The sequence below is a fragment of the Stegodyphus dumicola genome, chromosome 12 (assembly GCF_044657685.1).
Source record: "Stegodyphus dumicola isolate Sdum_Otavi_A_Nest chromosome 12, ASM4465768v1".
Lineage (NCBI taxonomy): Eukaryota > Metazoa > Arthropoda > Arachnida > Araneae > Eresidae > Stegodyphus > Stegodyphus dumicola.
In genome coordinates, this window is record NC_140779.1 from 65077833 (window position 1) to 65095840 (window position 18008).

The window sequence follows — 18008 nt, forward strand, 5'->3', positions numbered from 1 at the left end:
ACGGGTTCATGTGAATTTGGAGTGAATAATGACGACGCTTCATGATGAAGTATCGAAACACACTTTATTAACCAGTATTGTCAGGACAGCTCCAAAACACGTTTTACAGTCGTCAATGAACTACTATAAACACCCTGACACAATCCGCGACATAGCCTTCAGGTTATCAGGCTATCACGGTGAAGACAGCTTCACTGCAAAGTGCCAGAGTACAGCTCCCGACTCTGCTTGGTCATTCTTGGAACTCCACATACTCTCGAGACACTCTACACTACAACTCACGATGCACTCGATGACACACAGAGCACAGCTTCCGACTCTTCGGTTCAGTCGTTCCCGGAGCTCAACACGCTCTCTCGACGATGCACTAAGCAATACACTAAGAGACTCCTTTGGTGAACTTGACGACCCACTTGGCACTCGCTGCCCAGCTGTCAACTCGATCGACTCCACAGAGATTGACTCGCTAGACGAGATACCAACTCGATACTGACGAGGCACACTCACTCGCCCTCTTGATGAAGAACACTCACCGCTAGACTTGGAGACACTCGCTCAATGACTGACTATCAGCTCATTAGGCGAGGCACACACACTGACTGCGAACCAGCAGGGTTCATATAGCTTTCAGCTTGTGTTCGGGAACATTCTGGGCTAAGCCGGTAAGAATTCGTTCCAGAAGGTTCTCCATCCGCCCATGGTATATCGTCAATTTTGTCGTAAAATGAGCGATTTCTCGCCAAATGTGGCAACCCAGCTTTATGACAACCCTAAAACTGCTTCGTGGGGAAGCCATCTTATCACGCCTGTACATTTCGTAACAATATGGGTACTTACGTATTATCGCAACCAGGTTGGCGCTATTTGTAAGTTTGAGTAAAAAAAGTATGAATAGAAAGAAAATGTACATTTATTAATTACAGATAATTTTTAATACAGTTTTTTATATTATTTTATTTTAAAATATAAAATAGCAATTAAACCCTTCCGGTTTCGAATTTCAATAAGTTGCAGAATTATTTTTTCGGCGGAAATCTTTTGGCTATTGCTTTTAGCACTGATTGAAAACCGTATTCGCCATAACCATGTACACGTCGACTTATTTTTACTTAAAAAAACATCCCAGAATTGCACAAAAATGGCATTGCGCACACTCTTGACTTTATCCAAGTACACTGCTATTTTCTCATAAATTACAAAAATTTGCACGAAAATGCAGGAAAATTTTGTGAATCTCCACATGCTCTTTTTACAAAACTACATATAACACGTAGGGTTGCCGTAAATAGGGTCGCGAAATTTGGCAATTTATGCGAATTTTGGCCTGGTTGCGTTAATAAGTAAGTACCACAATATGCACTAATATCATAACACAGAGCTAAAGCTTGACTATCAAGGAAACTAAGGAAATGTTGAATGCCAGATACATAAAAATTCCAGATAGTTGAGTATATAAAAACTGCAATTTACACATCTATAAAATAAACATCAAAAACAGATAAAAAAAAGCCTGTATTTTCCTTCCATTGTTGTAGTTTAAAATTCCTCTATAATATTGAAATTCCTTTATAATAATAATCATAACTAACGAACTATTTTATCATTTATGTCATACAGTCAAAAGTCGTTAATCCAGACTCGTCGTGACTTCGATTCCGGATTATCGATTTTTGCGGATTATAGATCATCAGTTTAAATTTGGTAAGATGGCATGCAGAAATTATAAAATTAAAAATATGAAACCTAATTTATGAAATAAAGAACAATTATGATCTAAAGGGTATCAAAATTTACAAAAAAAAAAAAAAGCTTAATATTTATTTGTTTACTTTATTAAACATTTCTTTCAATGTAAGTTTTTTAAGCTGCTTCGTTTTATGTGATAATAATTTCTTTTTAATTCTATAAATAGACATAATTTCTTCTTCAGTTTCGCTGTTCAAGTCCTATAATTGCTGTGTCGAGAATACTGACTAATAATATGTAAATCGAAATTTTTTTGTTTTCAATAACCTCCGAGTCACTCTCTTCACTATCGGAAGCGAATTATAATGACGAGGAATTTGATTTAAATCATATCAAACACGGAGTACATCGAGATGAAATACTACATTTAGTAAGGAATTATAAGCGAAATAAAATAAAAACATCTGCCCTGAAGATCAGGATAATGCTGACAGATCAACTTCCAATTCATTGCGCGCCGCGACTTACCCCACCCCTCCCCCCGCAGAGCAGCGTGAAATTGATAAACAGATTTCGGAATGGTTAGATAAACTAAGGATATGCCTTTATCCATTTTTTGCAGCAATTCCACTTTTTGTTTGATGGACATCGAAACATATTTTCGCTTTGTAGATCCTTTGAAATTCTATTTGACATAATCTAAAGTTCAAACTTACTTTTATAAAATTGCTCTAACAGTCTGCAAAAAATAATAAGTCGGATCGAATTCGAAGGAACAACGCAACCTGAAACATTAACTGAAATAGATAATTAGAGCTTAGCTTATACCATCCGTTATACATCAAACGCGCATGCGTAAACGTATTATGCGCATGCGTAAAAATATTCCGCGCATGCGTTGACGCATGCACAGAAAGTTTGTAGCTTTGAGATAAAAGTCGTTAATCCGGATTATAGATCATTCCGGATTAACGACTTTTGACTGTATTACAGTTGCATATTAAGAATTATACAAATAATTACTTTCATATTTTTATTTATATATGCTCACTGCCATAAAAATGTACACACCAAGAATTGTCAGAAATTTTCCATATGCGAGTGCAATGCTAACGTAAGTGAAGACAATGTCATATAGGTAGACACTGAGTAGATGATACAATACAGAGTATACTATCCTATGTCATTTCATTCCATAGCAGTATGCATACTTCTAGTTCGACTAAACTCCTAAGTGATCCAATTTGCCATCCCAAGAAATCTGAGATGTGCTCGATCAGTATAAAGCTGGGGACTGGGCAGGCCAGTTAAGCACAATAATACGGTGGAGGGATTCCGGTTAATCTTTGTTGCAAGAGGTCAAGTACTGTCCCGTTGAAAAACTGTCCTGCCATGAGTGGCAATAGATGCAGCACAAGGATGTCATACCAGGTGTTATATGCGACCCAATGCCCTATACAAACACATCAGCCATAATAGTGGCACCCGTGAAAAACTGTCTTGCCATGAGTGGCAATAGATGCAGCACAAGGATGTCATACCAGGTGTTATATGCGACCCAATGCCCTATACAAACACATCAGCCATAATAGTGGCAGCATGCTGCTGTTAAAAACAAAGGCAAGAATGAAGCATTCATCACAGTGCATCCACACACACAGTTATTGTCACTACCCAAACTAAAGCTCGATTCATTGCTAAACAGACCTAGCTTCATTCATCCAGTTTCAACATCACTCCAAATGGAGACAACTGTAGGTGAATAGTATTGGCAATGCATGCAATGAAAGTTACAATAAAAAATATTCTTCAACCAGGCACCCCATGATGGCACAGACAGATGGGCTTGTATCAAAAGAGCAGGCTATTTTTTAATAGCAGATAATGATGCAGTTGGTGCCGAGTGTGCATGTCTGTTATTGTGCTCTTGGTCTAGTGATATTATGATCCTCTTGGTTATTGCTCTGCAAAGGACATCTTGAGCCTAGCCACTATCTACTTGACCTCTTTTGGCCAGTGGTCCCAACAATCATATAGCAAAATCAGAATGGCCTAGGTAGGCTACTTGCCAAACTAACTACATAGCTTCCATCATACAGGTGATTCTCCTCTTCTCGAACTTGGACCAGCTGATAGATTGTACCATCTTCATTGGCTGTATAATAAATAGCATCCTTAATGAAAATATGTCCCTCTGAAACATATTATGTACAGATAAAATGCCTCTACATATCTTTTTTATGTGCCAAGGAGAATGAAGTTATACACCCTCTGGTGGCATTACACAATCTTACAGTATTTCTAATAATTTTGCATATTTTCATGTTAAGTTTTTTTAAGGTGCGACAATTACTGCTTGATGTACAAATTTTTATCGTAATGAGTATATTTCATGCTTAACAATTTTAAGTGAGCAACATATTTTAAAGCTATACTAAATATTTTAATCACATCAGAATACATTTTATAACTTAAATTTAGATAAATTATATCATAAAAAATTTAACCCCTCACAATAAAAGTAATGAATGAATTTCACCCACTTTGCCTTCTGTCTTCAGAAGATGCTGAATTAGAAGATCTTGATTTTTCTTAAGACTTTTATCATCATCATTGTTGTTAAGAAGCTACCAAAATGAAATTAAATTTTAAATATGAAACTAGAATTCTGACAAGGTTTTTAAGATTTGTTTTATTTCACTAAAAAAATAAAACATGATTATAATAGAATAAAAATTTATCCATCATTTAAAATTAAATTTAAAAACAATGATAAAGTATCGAGCTAAATTTTTAAAACTATTTTGAAATGAAAAATATTACTAATGTAAGAATGGCACGTAATATTTTAATAAGAAAATTTATGGCAAAAAACAGAAATCCAATAGTCGCCATTACAAACAGGCTTTATTATCATTATATAATCTCAGAACTAATTCCTGTTTAGTGCTTCGATAATTTTAATTATTAAGACAATATTCACACGTAAACTAGGAGGCATTTCATCTTATCACAAACAAATCTTTCTTTTTAACAAAGAGAATATATAGCCTCACAGAGCAAGGGATGGAAAATACTGAAAACTATATAGCCCTCTAACAGCTAGTATTTGAAATGAAAACAGATAATATTGACAACTTTTTTCTGCTTTCAAGAAAAAAAAAAAAAAAAACTAAAACACACCAGTAAATTAAAATATTATTAGATGCACAGCTAACTGGGGAAACAAGCTTATAAACACTTAAAAATGTGAAAATTAACAGAAAATAATTTACTATGCACAGTTCTAAAAACAAGTTTATAAATACTTTAAAATGTAAAAATACAATAAAAATGTCAGCCATAACTAACATAAGATTTTTAAAAAATACTTTCAAAAATCTTACTGAGAAAAACTCAGATGTTAAGTTACAAATGCCCAAATATGGAAAAAATTAGATTCCAAAAATATGGATACAAAAGCCAATCTCTTGCAGTTTCAGATTATATAACAATAAAAAGAGTTTTTTTTACATGCTGTACAGTCAATAAGCAAAACTTTCAGGTAGCCATATATGGCACTGTTTAAAAGTGCTACTGTTATAAACTACAAATAACAATATTAAACAAAAATATCAAAGCTGGAAAAAAAACTATATTTTGGAAAATCAATATTATTTATGCTGAGAGACGGTGCCATCAATCATTCCCTGGTTGAACAAGTCAAATAGAAGCCAGCCCATGGCAATAAGTGATGCTCTTTCATACAGTTGAATGCATGCATATAGCACGCTTTGTGCAACTTTCAATGCTCCATATTCTATACTTTAAACATAATTCTCTATAATTGTAATGATTTTTGGACTAATAATTCAAAATGTAATATTAACAGTACTGCTCTTGTCTGGTAATATATACAGCATTTATAAATGTTAAATATGAATATTTACAATATAATTTATTTTTTAGACAGATGCAGGTTGAAAAGACATTAAATTACATCAATCAAAACCATATGAAAAGATGCCAGCAGAAATCAGGATTTTGTAACAGAAGTTTTCAAAAACTAACTAAGCCAGAACAAACTGACAAATCATGTTTCAGGAAAATGGATGAAATACTATGAAGAGTGATGGTATGAATACACAGAGAAACTGTTCCAAACAATACAGGAATAGTACATCATTTAATTGACGAAATCATCCTTATTTTACAACAAACTCTGACAGAACTAGAATTCCAATTAACTTATATTCCGCTTATTTTAAAAATAGATGTGTTTTAAAATCAGGAAAAACACTGGAATCATCTCTTAGGGCTGCAACAAAGAACTTCCTTTACCTTCCACACATATAGATGACCATTCTTATTCTTCTTAATAAGTTGAATCCTAACAATGAAACAGTAGAAACTGGAACCTAACCCAACAATGAAGGGAAAAAACAATGGCACATCTTTTTATATTTTGGCTTGATGCAATTTTCCATAAAAGCTACAATTTTAAAGAATTTTTAAATGTAGCTATAGAATGTGAACTAGTTTATTTTCTACGTGCTGTTAATGTGAGTGAGTGATGACAAATGAATGCAACAACCAATCTGAACTGACTAAAAATTAACAAGATGTAAACCGGAATACCATTGAAAGAATTTAACAATCAAGAAAAAAAATCTACTGAAAATTAAACTGAACATTTTAAACAGCTCATACAGCTCACTTTTTGAATAGTGTTGTATCAGGCTGGCCACCTTATTCCTTTCAACTGTTCTGTTATTTCTATAATGCATGCAAGCATTTGTTTTGTTTGGGGGGAGGTAGGAAAAATGGTCACTAGGAACGTAGATTTAATCCCAATAATTGTTATTTCAACAAAGTTTTAGAGAAGTATGATTCTGACTTTAGTGGAACATTTTATTGGTTATGTGCTCATTGATAAAGATTCCCTGTATTTCAAGACTTTTTCTGGAGCTTATTGCATTATTTTGTGTTTTTTTAGGAAAAAGACGACAGTAAAGCAAAATATGACACTTTGCTATCACCTGCCATTTAAAGAGAACTGTAATGAACATGAAATTTTTACCTACATCAAGTTTCTGTTAGTAACACATGCAATAAATAACAGCTTAAAAGGAAAATAAGCAACTATTATATAAACTAATGGATGAATTCAGATTATGTTTGAATAAGTTAGTTAAATAACAGAAGCATGCAAATAAGGTAAGAAATAAAGTCCTAATCTCTATAGCAATGATACAGAAAATAGATGCAAAGTTCTTACTTCCTCTCTTTATAGTTTTAAAACTACACATACTGATTAGATATTTTAAATAAAGCAAGCTAATCTAATCAATCATTACATAAAAATACAAAATAAGATCTATGAAAATAACATGCAACCATATTTATACACTCAAAAATGCTTTTCAGGAAGAAGGGATTAGTCTGCAAGAAAATTACATTTTTTAAACCTATAATAACTAAAGATTCAAAAAAAAAAAAAAAAAATTCTTGAGAGAAATTTGACAATACACTATACACCGCTTAATTAATATATTGAAAAGTTCAATATTTTATCAATGCTAAGACTCCCAAATTTTTAAATTATATTTTAGAATACTTGTCTTATGCATCAATTTAGCCACTTTATGATCAAAATTATTATAAGCATATCAGTAGCTGTAAGTGTAGCATTAGTAGGTAAAGCCCTAGTAATTTTAAGTTTACTGATCTTGTTAAATGACTTTTCTTAGAATACTCCTTAATATTCAAAACTGCATTTACATCATACATTAATTGATCTGTTAACACATCCAAAATTCTAACTGCTTGTTTCCCATGCCTTTTATGCATTCTCTCTTTTAAAGGAAATTTTATAATATATTCATGGCTTAGTTCAATATTTTTAAATATAATAAAAACTTTTTTAGTGTTTTCCATTAACCTCAACTAATGTATTTTAAACACACACATAGTAACTAATGACAAATGACATTAATTCTCAAGAAAAGTTGCACATCAATACAGTCAGTTGTGGTGGTCTGATGCCTGCTAGGCATTCAAACCGACCCTATTTCAAACAGTCAGTATTGAACATATCCATTACTTTAATTATGAGAGTATTACCAAAGATCAACTTTAGGGCTATAAGTTCATTTTTCACATTTAAACAAAAGGAAAGTTACTAAGCTATTACATTTCTGAGAGCAGCTGATATATAATAAACTACTAGGAAAATCATCTAAATACAAAGCATAATAAATATTTAAAATGTCATCATAATAAAAATCATCTATGAAGTTTCATGAGCAATTTTTTCAATTCTTTTCACAAAATTTTAAGAAATATCATTGCATGCACAGTAAAATTACACTTTAGTCTCCAATTAAATGCAAATAAAAATTTCAAAGTAACCACTTTCTTCATATTAGATGTCTAAAAAAATTATTTGCAGCCATGAACATATTGTTACAAATTTGGTAAATAAAAAGCTAATGTTAGTTCAATTATAAATTAAATGGTTTTATTTCCCGCGCAGTGCAGCGCGTGACAAATGTTAAAAGAAAGCTAAGCCGGAAAATTGAAAATACAAGAGCACGTGCATTAAATATTTAATAAATATCTCTTTTTGATTTCGAGAAACTACTAGAAAATTCTAGCACGCGATTTTTAAAATCTTATAAAAGGAGGAAAACCTCTCAGTTCGTAGTTGTTACTTAGTTTGTTGATGTTTAGAAAACTGTTCTTGTTGACTGTAGCGAATTCGCGGATTAGCTTTCTTTAGCTGTTTTGAATTAAGTTCTTTTGAATGTTTGAGTAGTTAGAAGATAACTACTGTGATATATTGCGATACTGCACGGTTATTTGAGGACATTTAATCATATTTATTGTGATAATAATAAATTTTTGTTCATTTTTCATCGGACTTGTGCATTCATTTCGTAACGAACCCATACGCACGCAACAATATATTTGGTACTTTTCTGTTTCGCCGGCACCAAAAATGGTACAACTGATGCCAAATGGAATATCCTCACTGATAACCTTTCACGCCATATTTTCAAAACAAGTCGCTGCTATTTCTTATCAGATTGATCGTTTCTTTCAATACTGGCATACAGTTACATAGAATGTTTAAATTATAATATTGAAATAATTCTTGCTTTTAAACTTGTATTCCATGCTCAGATTTAACTTGAAATTAATGTAGATAATTATTAAGAGAATCAGATTTTTGTAGCGTAGTTTACGTGAGATGAGATCATTTGGGGTCACGTGATATGAACCAACAAATCAGGGTATTGTTAATTCTTAACATCTTTTTACAAATATGTCAAAAATGGATGAAAATATGGGATTTGCCCAGGACAGAGGAAGAATCCGTCAAGCAAAAGGCATTTTGCCTAAAGTTGCTATTTGTGATAGTAATCATGAAATGAAATTATATTTCGGAGACAAAATTCAATGGCTTGAGTCATCAACAGTGAGTTTCTTGAAGTGTGTAAGATTTATTTATGGTTGGAGTGAAGAATTGACTTCAGTTAGATGGTGTGAAAAGCAGTTGGAAATCAGTCACGGAACAGTTGTGGATTGTAATAACTACATGCGAGAGGTTTGTGTGGTTCTTCACTTAAACATCAACAACGCAAAATAGGAGGACCTGGTATGATCTTTGAAGTGGATGAAAGTATGTTCACTAAGCACAATCTTTGGTGGAGTTTGTCGTGAAACAAATGCATGTTTCCTTGTGAAGGTGCCAAACAGATCCATGAGTATTATATTAAGGGCAATAAAAGAAAATATCAAAAGAGGAACTACGATATATTCTGATTCATGGAAATCGTATTACACTGAAGAACTGGAAGAGGAAAGTCTCTAACACTTCAAAGTGACACCATAAATACAATTTTGTCAATCCGGAAACTGGAATACACACAAAAAATAGAAAGACTATGGAGATAATGTCAAATGGCGGAATAAAAAACACAGAGGAATGGCTAGTCAATCATCTGAAAAGTTACCTTGCCAAATTTCTGTGGCAAAATGACACAAAAGACCCATTTGAAAAAATTTTAAATGAAGTCATATTAAAATATTTATGCCTCCAAAATAAAAAAATTCTTAGAACTAACATTTGTTAAAATTTTTTATGTGTATAGTGTGTGTTGTTGCCAATAAAGTCTGCTTGGTGAGATTTGCAGCGGCGAAACAGAAAAGTACCATATATTTTTATAATCAGCTTAATATCTGAAATTATTTTATATCTCAAAATACATATCTGTAATCTCTGATGCACTACATACATCAGTAAAGGAGATTCAGAAACTAGCAAGAAAGATTTAAATATTAACAAATTTTTATAAATCTTTTCTAACACAGGATTTAAATCTGTATTTTCAGAAATTAATGGTACTTCCTTGATATTATGGTCTTTATTGTTTTTAAATTGCCCAAGACCTTTTTAAGTTTATCAAGAATATGCCAAAGCATCAATCTTATTCATAGCTCTTTGTAAACAGTCGCCAAAGATTGGCAGTCTTTACCAAATTTAGGAGTAATTTATAGTTTGTTTACTGATCATGAAAAGACCTCTCAGAATGACTGCCAATTAATAGTTCATTAACAACAGAGCTCTTGGAACTGTTTAAATAATTGGGAGGGGTAAAAATAATTAGAAAGTACCTTATTAATCATTCAACTCCACTTTCCTAATAAAGTTATAAATTTAAATTTGCATATATTTCACCTAACATGAATTAAAACTCTGAGCAGTGCAATTTTAGTTTCTATTTTCATAAACTTACATTCATTAAAAAGAAATTTACATTATTAAAGAAAACAAAATATCTTAAATTATAAGCTAATATATACCAAGTGACAAAATATCTCATGACCGGATAAAGGCAGTCAAAGCCATTCAGACAGTTAGAGAAACATTTCTTGGAAATAGTTTCGAAAAACTTTTAAGGTATTAAATCCTTCAAAACAAATATCAAAATTATAGCAAATGTAATAGAACTTGCATAAAACCACACAAAATTGCTTATTCAACTTGCTTAAAATATATATTTTTTATTCTTAAAATTTATTTTGATGATATTTCCTAATCAAAGCAGCACACTGCATAAAAACCTTGAATCATAACTGAAATTTACATGTTCAAGTAATTAAAGATCACCTGCCCATGCAAAATCGGGAATTAAATTTGCTAGTTTCTGCAACTAAGCGAAATAGCTATCCTAAGAAAGCAGAAGTAATTCTGATTATCATACATACTTAAAATAATCAAAATTATAGCAAATGCAACACAGCTTGAATAAAATTAACAAAATTACTTATTATGTTTAAAATATTTTGGAGAATGTTATTCCATGCAGATGAAAACACTAAAGAATTTTAAATTTAATAATGGGATGCCAAAAATAATAATTTTACATGAAAATTTACTTACTTTTCTTAGCATGTTATTGTTATTTACAGTTCTCTTTTGTAGGGCATCATTTGTACATATATCAGTTATGTTAACATTACAGTTTGAATCACATGAAATATTTTTTGTGTTATCATCACATATATCTTCATCTTCTTGATTCAAAAGTTCTCGAAGGATAATGTTTTCATTTCGTGAAGACACAGCATCCGCGCTATTGCAAGACACAAAACCATTTTCTGTATCGCCAGCAGTGTCCTCTTTTTCAGAAGAGTTTTTAGGAACAGATGAATCAGCCTCCTCAATTCCGTGTGTAAGGAGATTGCGCAGTTTTTGAGCTGCGTTGTTTGTGGAGTTTTTGCTATCACCTATCAAGCCTCCCATAGGACTTAGAGTGGAGAGGTCATTATTATTCAGAGCCGTAGACTCTTCACGCTTTATAAGATTCGGTGCTGGGGAGGAAGTCCTACTAACAGCTTGTGAAGATACAGGGCTAAAAGGAAAGGTGTTCGTATATGGAGTAACCCTGCCAGGAGCAGGACTTCCGGTAGCACTAAGCTGAGCTGGAGACCTAGTGGAGGGCGAGCCCCTACCAGATATCAGTTCCGGACTGAAGGCACTGCCAGATGGATGCTGAGTTCGTTGCTGAGCACCTGAATTGTTGGTACTGACTGGAGTCGATGGCCCTCCCAGTGAAGTAGATAAATTTGCATTATCTCCTATATCTTGGCCTTCACTGCTACCCAAATCCCAGCTGGAAGAAGGCAAAAAATCCAATCCAATGTCATTGAGATTAAAATCTTGGGGACTTAAAGAAGTAAAGGTATAGGAATTCCCATTCATATTGTTGCTGAGTGATGTTACACTAGCAGGCGAGGGATTGCTTCTTTGAGGAATTAATGCACTATTTTCCAAGCAATGATCACTGTCCCTATAAAAGAATGTATTTTTCAATATTAAATACAACAGATTTGTCATAGTGATGAATGTAACATTATAGCACACACAAACTGAGGCTGGGATTATATGTAAATATTCTTTACTCTATTTTTTTTCAGTTTTATTTTATGTGAAAATTAAACAAAAAGAAAACAAACTGAAAAATACCAAACATTCCAAAGCCCAGAATATCAAAAACAATAGTACAGTCAAGACTTTAATCCGGACTCGCCGAGACTTCGTCGATTCCGGATTATAAATCATCAGTTTAAATCTGGTAAGATGGCATGCAGAAATTATACAATTAAAAACATGAAATCGTAATTTATGAAATAAAGAGCAATTGTGATCTAAAGGGTATCAAAATTTACAAAAAAAAGCTTAATAGTTATTTGTTTACTTTATTAAACATTTCTTTCAACACGCACATGCGTAAAGCATACATCACGCATAGTCGAAATTAGAAAATTGCAACCAGAAAACTATTTAATGTGTATTTGTGATATTTATAATGACGAGGAAATTGATTTAACCTGTTAACTGGGGAATAAGCTTTCAGTAAAATCGTTTCACAATGGGGACTTTTCCTTTGCAGTAATTTCAGCACATCGCAAGGAATAAATAAAAGAAAATCGTTTTAAAGTATTTAATGATATTAAATATTAAAATTAAACATTTTTAATCCGGAAAAACAAATTAATTGAACGAATTTAAACAATTATTTCGTATAATATAAAAACTAAAGCAATGCAGCATACACAAAGCAACACTGCAGTCGGGACACCAAAATCTTGATTCTTTCCTAAGACCTTTAGAATAGCATAATTTGCATCTCGTTACATTTACTCTTGAAGAGTCGGATGGTATATAGTCTGCAAAATGTCTTTCAAAGAGTCGAGATGGTTTTGGTGTCAAAGATGATCATCCTGTCCTAGTAGATGGGAACTGCGATCCATCTTTATATTTTTCAACACCTTTTTCTACAGTTTTGATAAGGAAATGAAGCCTATCTAGGTGACCTCCATCTTTCTTGTATAAAAGATATGCATTCAAACGCACCATGTCTAGTGCATGTAAAAATATCTTATAGTAATACTTTTTACTTGGTTTCTAGCGATTTCATAAGTTTTCATTTGTCCGTCAGCAAGATCAACTCCTCCCATATTTTTGTTGTAGTCAGCCATAACTTCCGGTTTTGATATCGTTTTCCTTCTTTTTCTATTTCTACAAATTTATTGTCGTGGATAATACTCAATATAATTACATCCTTTTTGTCTTTCTACTTCATAATCATTCAGATAAGATATTTTTACATGCACTAGACATGATGTGTTTGAATGCATATCTTTTATACAAGAAAGATGACGGTCACCTAGATAGGCTTCATTTCCTTATCTAGGTGACCTAGACAGTCTTCCTTTCCATAGCAAAAGAGACTCATCTACAGATATTTCCTTATCTGGTACGTATAACACCTTGAATTTGTTTCTCAAATAGTTCAAAATGGAATCGATTTTGTAGGTTTTTATGTTGCACACTTTTAGATCAAAAGCATTGTTATCACTAAAATGTAAAAATTTTACTAACAGTTGGAATCTTTTCTCTGACATAATTTTATAAAAAAATGGAGTCTCCAGACTTTTTCGCTTTGTGAAATAAAGCTGATAGAGGTATAAAGCTATAAAGGTTTTCCTATTATTCCTTGCAAAATTAGTAAAAAAATAAATACTCTCATCTCTCGGTCATCTGTGTCAATCCATGACAGACATCTTGAACACGGTTTCATGGAAGTATTTTTTTCAAAAAACTGTTCCACAACAAGTTCTACAAAATTCTCATCAATAAATTTCTCGAAATAAAAAAGGCAATCCTTTTCTTCAGGTCCTTCAAATGTAAGTCTAGATTGAGATAAAAACAGGAAAGGCGATCGCAATATTCTTTCAAATTTCCATTCAGCTGATGTCGGTTGAGTATTTTGGTCTATAACATCATCATCCTTTGATTCAATGTCCGGACCATTTATCGGAAGTCATTATAGCTTTCTTCCGAACTGGTACTTATCCTTAGAATTCGACATCGTTTACCAAACCTCCCGGGCAATATTTCATCGTCACCTTCAGACAATTCAAAAATATTTTCTGCTTCACAATAATTTTGAGCCATATTTATAAAAAACTAACAATTACTCAAATCAACAAGTTATTACTAATATGTAAAATACTGAAATGCAGACTAAAATGAAATTAAGTTGTGCAAATTAGGAGTGTTATCACAATTTATGAGCGGACAAGTGTTTCCATTGATCGATTTTTCTTGAACAACGGTCAAGTCACAGATTGCAAAAAAATGTAAGAAAAATTTGGTCATGCCCATTGAAATAGTCTTCCCAGCATGACGAAAAATTTCGTCATACCCATTGAAATAGTCTTCCCAGCATGACGAAAAATTTCGTCATACCCATTGAAATAGTCTTCTCAGCATGACGAAAAATTTCGTCATACCCAGTTAACAGATTAAATCATATCAGAGTTCATCAAGATAAAATACTACATTTAGTAAAGAATTATAAGCCAAATAAAATAAAAACATCTGCGATGAAGATGAGGATAGTGCTGACAGATCAACTTCCAGTTCATTGTGCGACGCGACGTTATTAGGCTTATCGGCACTTAACTCCTTCGCGCCGACTGTCACGTATACGTGCCAGCAACGAACACACTTACCTACTGGCCGACACGCAGGTGTGCCAGAGGATTGTTCCGTTCTCTACCGACTGTCACGTATTTGTGCCAGTACTTTGGAACGTTTTTCAAACTATAATTTCTGCCACAAGATGGCACTGTATGTCCATATGGTTTCAGATACATGTACATTAGACCTTCTACTCGAAATGAGAGAAGCATGACTCACATACACGTGTTTTTGATTATATAAACAAACGGGGAAGTAAATGTTTCCGAATGGCGTGATTTATGACGTCTCTTTAAATCGCACTTTATTCACACGTGGTAGTTGTTTACTGTAAGTAGAGAAGTTTTATTTGCTCTAAAGCGTTGGGTATTTCGGTTTGCAGTTCAGTTTTTAGAAAATAATTAGATCTTGTTAGACGTGAATTCTTTGTTTTCACCGTTGCAATGTCGAAAACAGAGCATGAAATAGCAGAAATGATGCAAAATATTTCAGATATTGATTCTGAAAGATTAACTGAAAGACATTTTCCAAAACTTCGTTCAGAAGAGACTGATAAGAAAATGAGACGACGATGCTTCGTTTGTTCACATTCCCGGAAAAATCCTCCAAAATGGCAAATGAGTTATTACGAGTGCAAGGAATGTAACGTAGGACTGTGTGTAGATCCCTGTTTTCAAATTTTTCATACGAAAAGAGAATTTTAAGTAATATATTTAGTTTTCAGTGGTATAATGTTAAAATTCATAAAATGGTGAGTAATTAAAATAAAATGTGTAAAATATGCATTTAAACAAGAAATAAGGTAATTAAAGTATATATATAAAAATATCTATAAAGCATAAGCCGTTTAAATACTCTATAGAGCATTATTAAACAATGTGTGGATACTTCGGAAATTTCATGGATTTAGGCTTAGTAGCAAAAAAGCCCCCGGCCCTGGAGAGACGCTCAGGTAAGACACTGCCGGCCTCAGCGATAAGCGCGCGTTTTCGCTACTCGGCTCGAAGGGGTTAAACAACTTTAAAATTGTTGTTAATTCTAAAAATATTGCATACAGATTTACTAAAGGCATAAAAACCTTAGCCGGAAGATAAAAACAACATAATTCAATCATTTTTAAAGCAAGAAATGTACAATTTACAAACATATAAGAGTAAAGAAACTGAGATAACTGAGCCGGGTAACAGAGTGAATATATATATATATATATATATATATGTTTGGTGCGGCCGATTGCAACCAAAATACGAGGTGCACATCTACATGTTATAGCAGTCCTATATACAAAATTTCAACGTTCTGAGGCTAGTCATTTTCGAGTTATGCGAGATACATACGTACATACGTTCGTACAGGTGCCACGAAAAATTCTCTTCAGAATTCATTTTAAAGCAGTTTTCTAATTTTTTTTGAGGAAAAGAGTCTTTTATTCTGTCCTTACATACAGATATCATGCAAAAACATCGTTAAATTGCATTCGATAGCAGTCAAAATGGATATTTTTGCTGAAATATGCTGCCTGAAACTTTTTGCGATTACAACACTTCCTTTTTACTTCGTACGAGGAAGTAAATATATTATTTTTTAAATAATCAATATTGTTGTTGCAGCTTTGGCTGATAACAGGACTAAGTTTTATAGTGTACTAGATGCTTTTCTCTGGGATCATATAAAATATGACAAATTCTGAGCAGTAATAAAAGAAGTATGCAAAATATTAGTTAATTTTCAGATCTGATATTTTGAAAACTGTCTTCCTTTAATATGGGTTCAATTTAATATGCAACTATTTGGTCATCTGGAATGTTTTGTGGTTTCCTGATACAGTGGTTATTAAACTAATACAGCAGTTTAAAAAAAGGGTCATTGAACAACATAAGTACAAATTTTTTAAATGATCTGCCCTAATCTTAATATCAGACAGACATGTTGATTAACGATAAATGTCATGAATTCTCAAGATGGGTTTCATGGTAATACGCTCAGTATTGAATACCGCCTTTACTTTAATTACGACAATATTTATTATGATACTGAAGTTCTGTGCTATCATTTTCTTTTTGCCTTCTCACCAGCAGCTGAAAGCAAAAACAATAAAGTCATCGGGTTTATACATAAAAGTATTATTGAGTCCTGTTTTGCAATATCTAAAGAAATGAACTTCACACTGTTGGAAGAATTTTCAAGTGACCTGAAGAGCCAAAGTGGCAAGGTTTGATGATATGGGAAAAAGAAGCACAAAATATCACACCCATATTCTGTAAATCTTTGGCTGATATTCATCAAAACTGTGGATAGCAACTGCCATGATGGAAGACAATTCAATAATTTAATTAATTTCTAGGTGCTTTGATTTCTTCTTTTAAAATTGCCATTTGAGATTTTTTATGAATTTATTCTCCAATTTGGTGGGAACAGTTCACAGCATATAATTTCTTAGTAGTCCCAGCATGCATTACATAGCCATTTTAATTAGGAAAGTGCAAAAGTTTGTTTATGTACGCCCACAATGTCTTTAATGTAAATTCATTATGAAAAGTTCATATATTTCTGAAAAATATTTGATTTATCCCCTAATCTTTATTCAGAAGATATCCCTCATTGATTGGAAAAGAAGTGTCAAAGTAAAATTTAAAATTAGGCAAAAAAAAAAGGAATTCTAGTTTGGCACACTTTTTTTAATCTGCCTGAAGGAAATGAATCTTGTGTTTCTATTCTTACTACACAGAAACAAATATTCTGCAACAACATATGCTAAAATTATGTAATACAAACAGAAAATGGAGTATTTAAACATCTGCTACAATCAAGCTCACCCATTACCAACAGTAACAAAATAATTAGAAGAAAATGTCTTTCAATTTGAAAAACTACAGTCAGGATGCCAAGTAATTGAGTAATAAAATTTTCAAAAACTGAAAACATACATGATGATAAAATGCATAATTATTTATATTTTACTTCCACCTGTAGGCTGTAAAAAGAAATCTGATATCAAACGAGAAGTCACCTCTTACTGATTAAAAGCTATCATTTTAAAAAAAGGGGTATGGCAATTTTAAATCCCATAATAATCTGAAAAATATGCTTCCAATTAACTTCAGCATAATTTATGAACTACACAAAGTTATCAAAAAAATTCATCAAGTACATAATTAGTTTGACATATAACCCAAAAAATATGTTAAGATACAAATCTCAATCACAAAATCATAAAAAAAAATACTTTATAACAGTATGGTTAGCAACAATAATCTCTTAGTCACTGGCCATAGGGTTACAAATC

General features: G+C 32.5%; 1 protein-coding gene across 11 annotated transcripts in view; it reads right to left on the reverse strand.

The window, feature by feature from the left end:
* Window positions 1-18008, reverse strand: part of LOC118195739 (uncharacterized) — a 482995-nt gene that overhangs the window by 41097 nt on the left and 423890 nt on the right. For all 11 annotated transcript variants that reach the window (XM_085806505.1, XM_085806500.1, XM_085806495.1 and 8 more), the window contains 2 exons: window positions 11114-12023; window positions 4230-4313 (listed from right to left, as the gene is read on the reverse strand). In XM_085806505.1, coding sequence (XP_085662631.1) covers window positions 4230-4313; window positions 11114-12023 — 994 coding nt within the window. The remainder of the gene's footprint in view (window positions 1-4229; window positions 4314-11113; window positions 12024-18008) is intronic.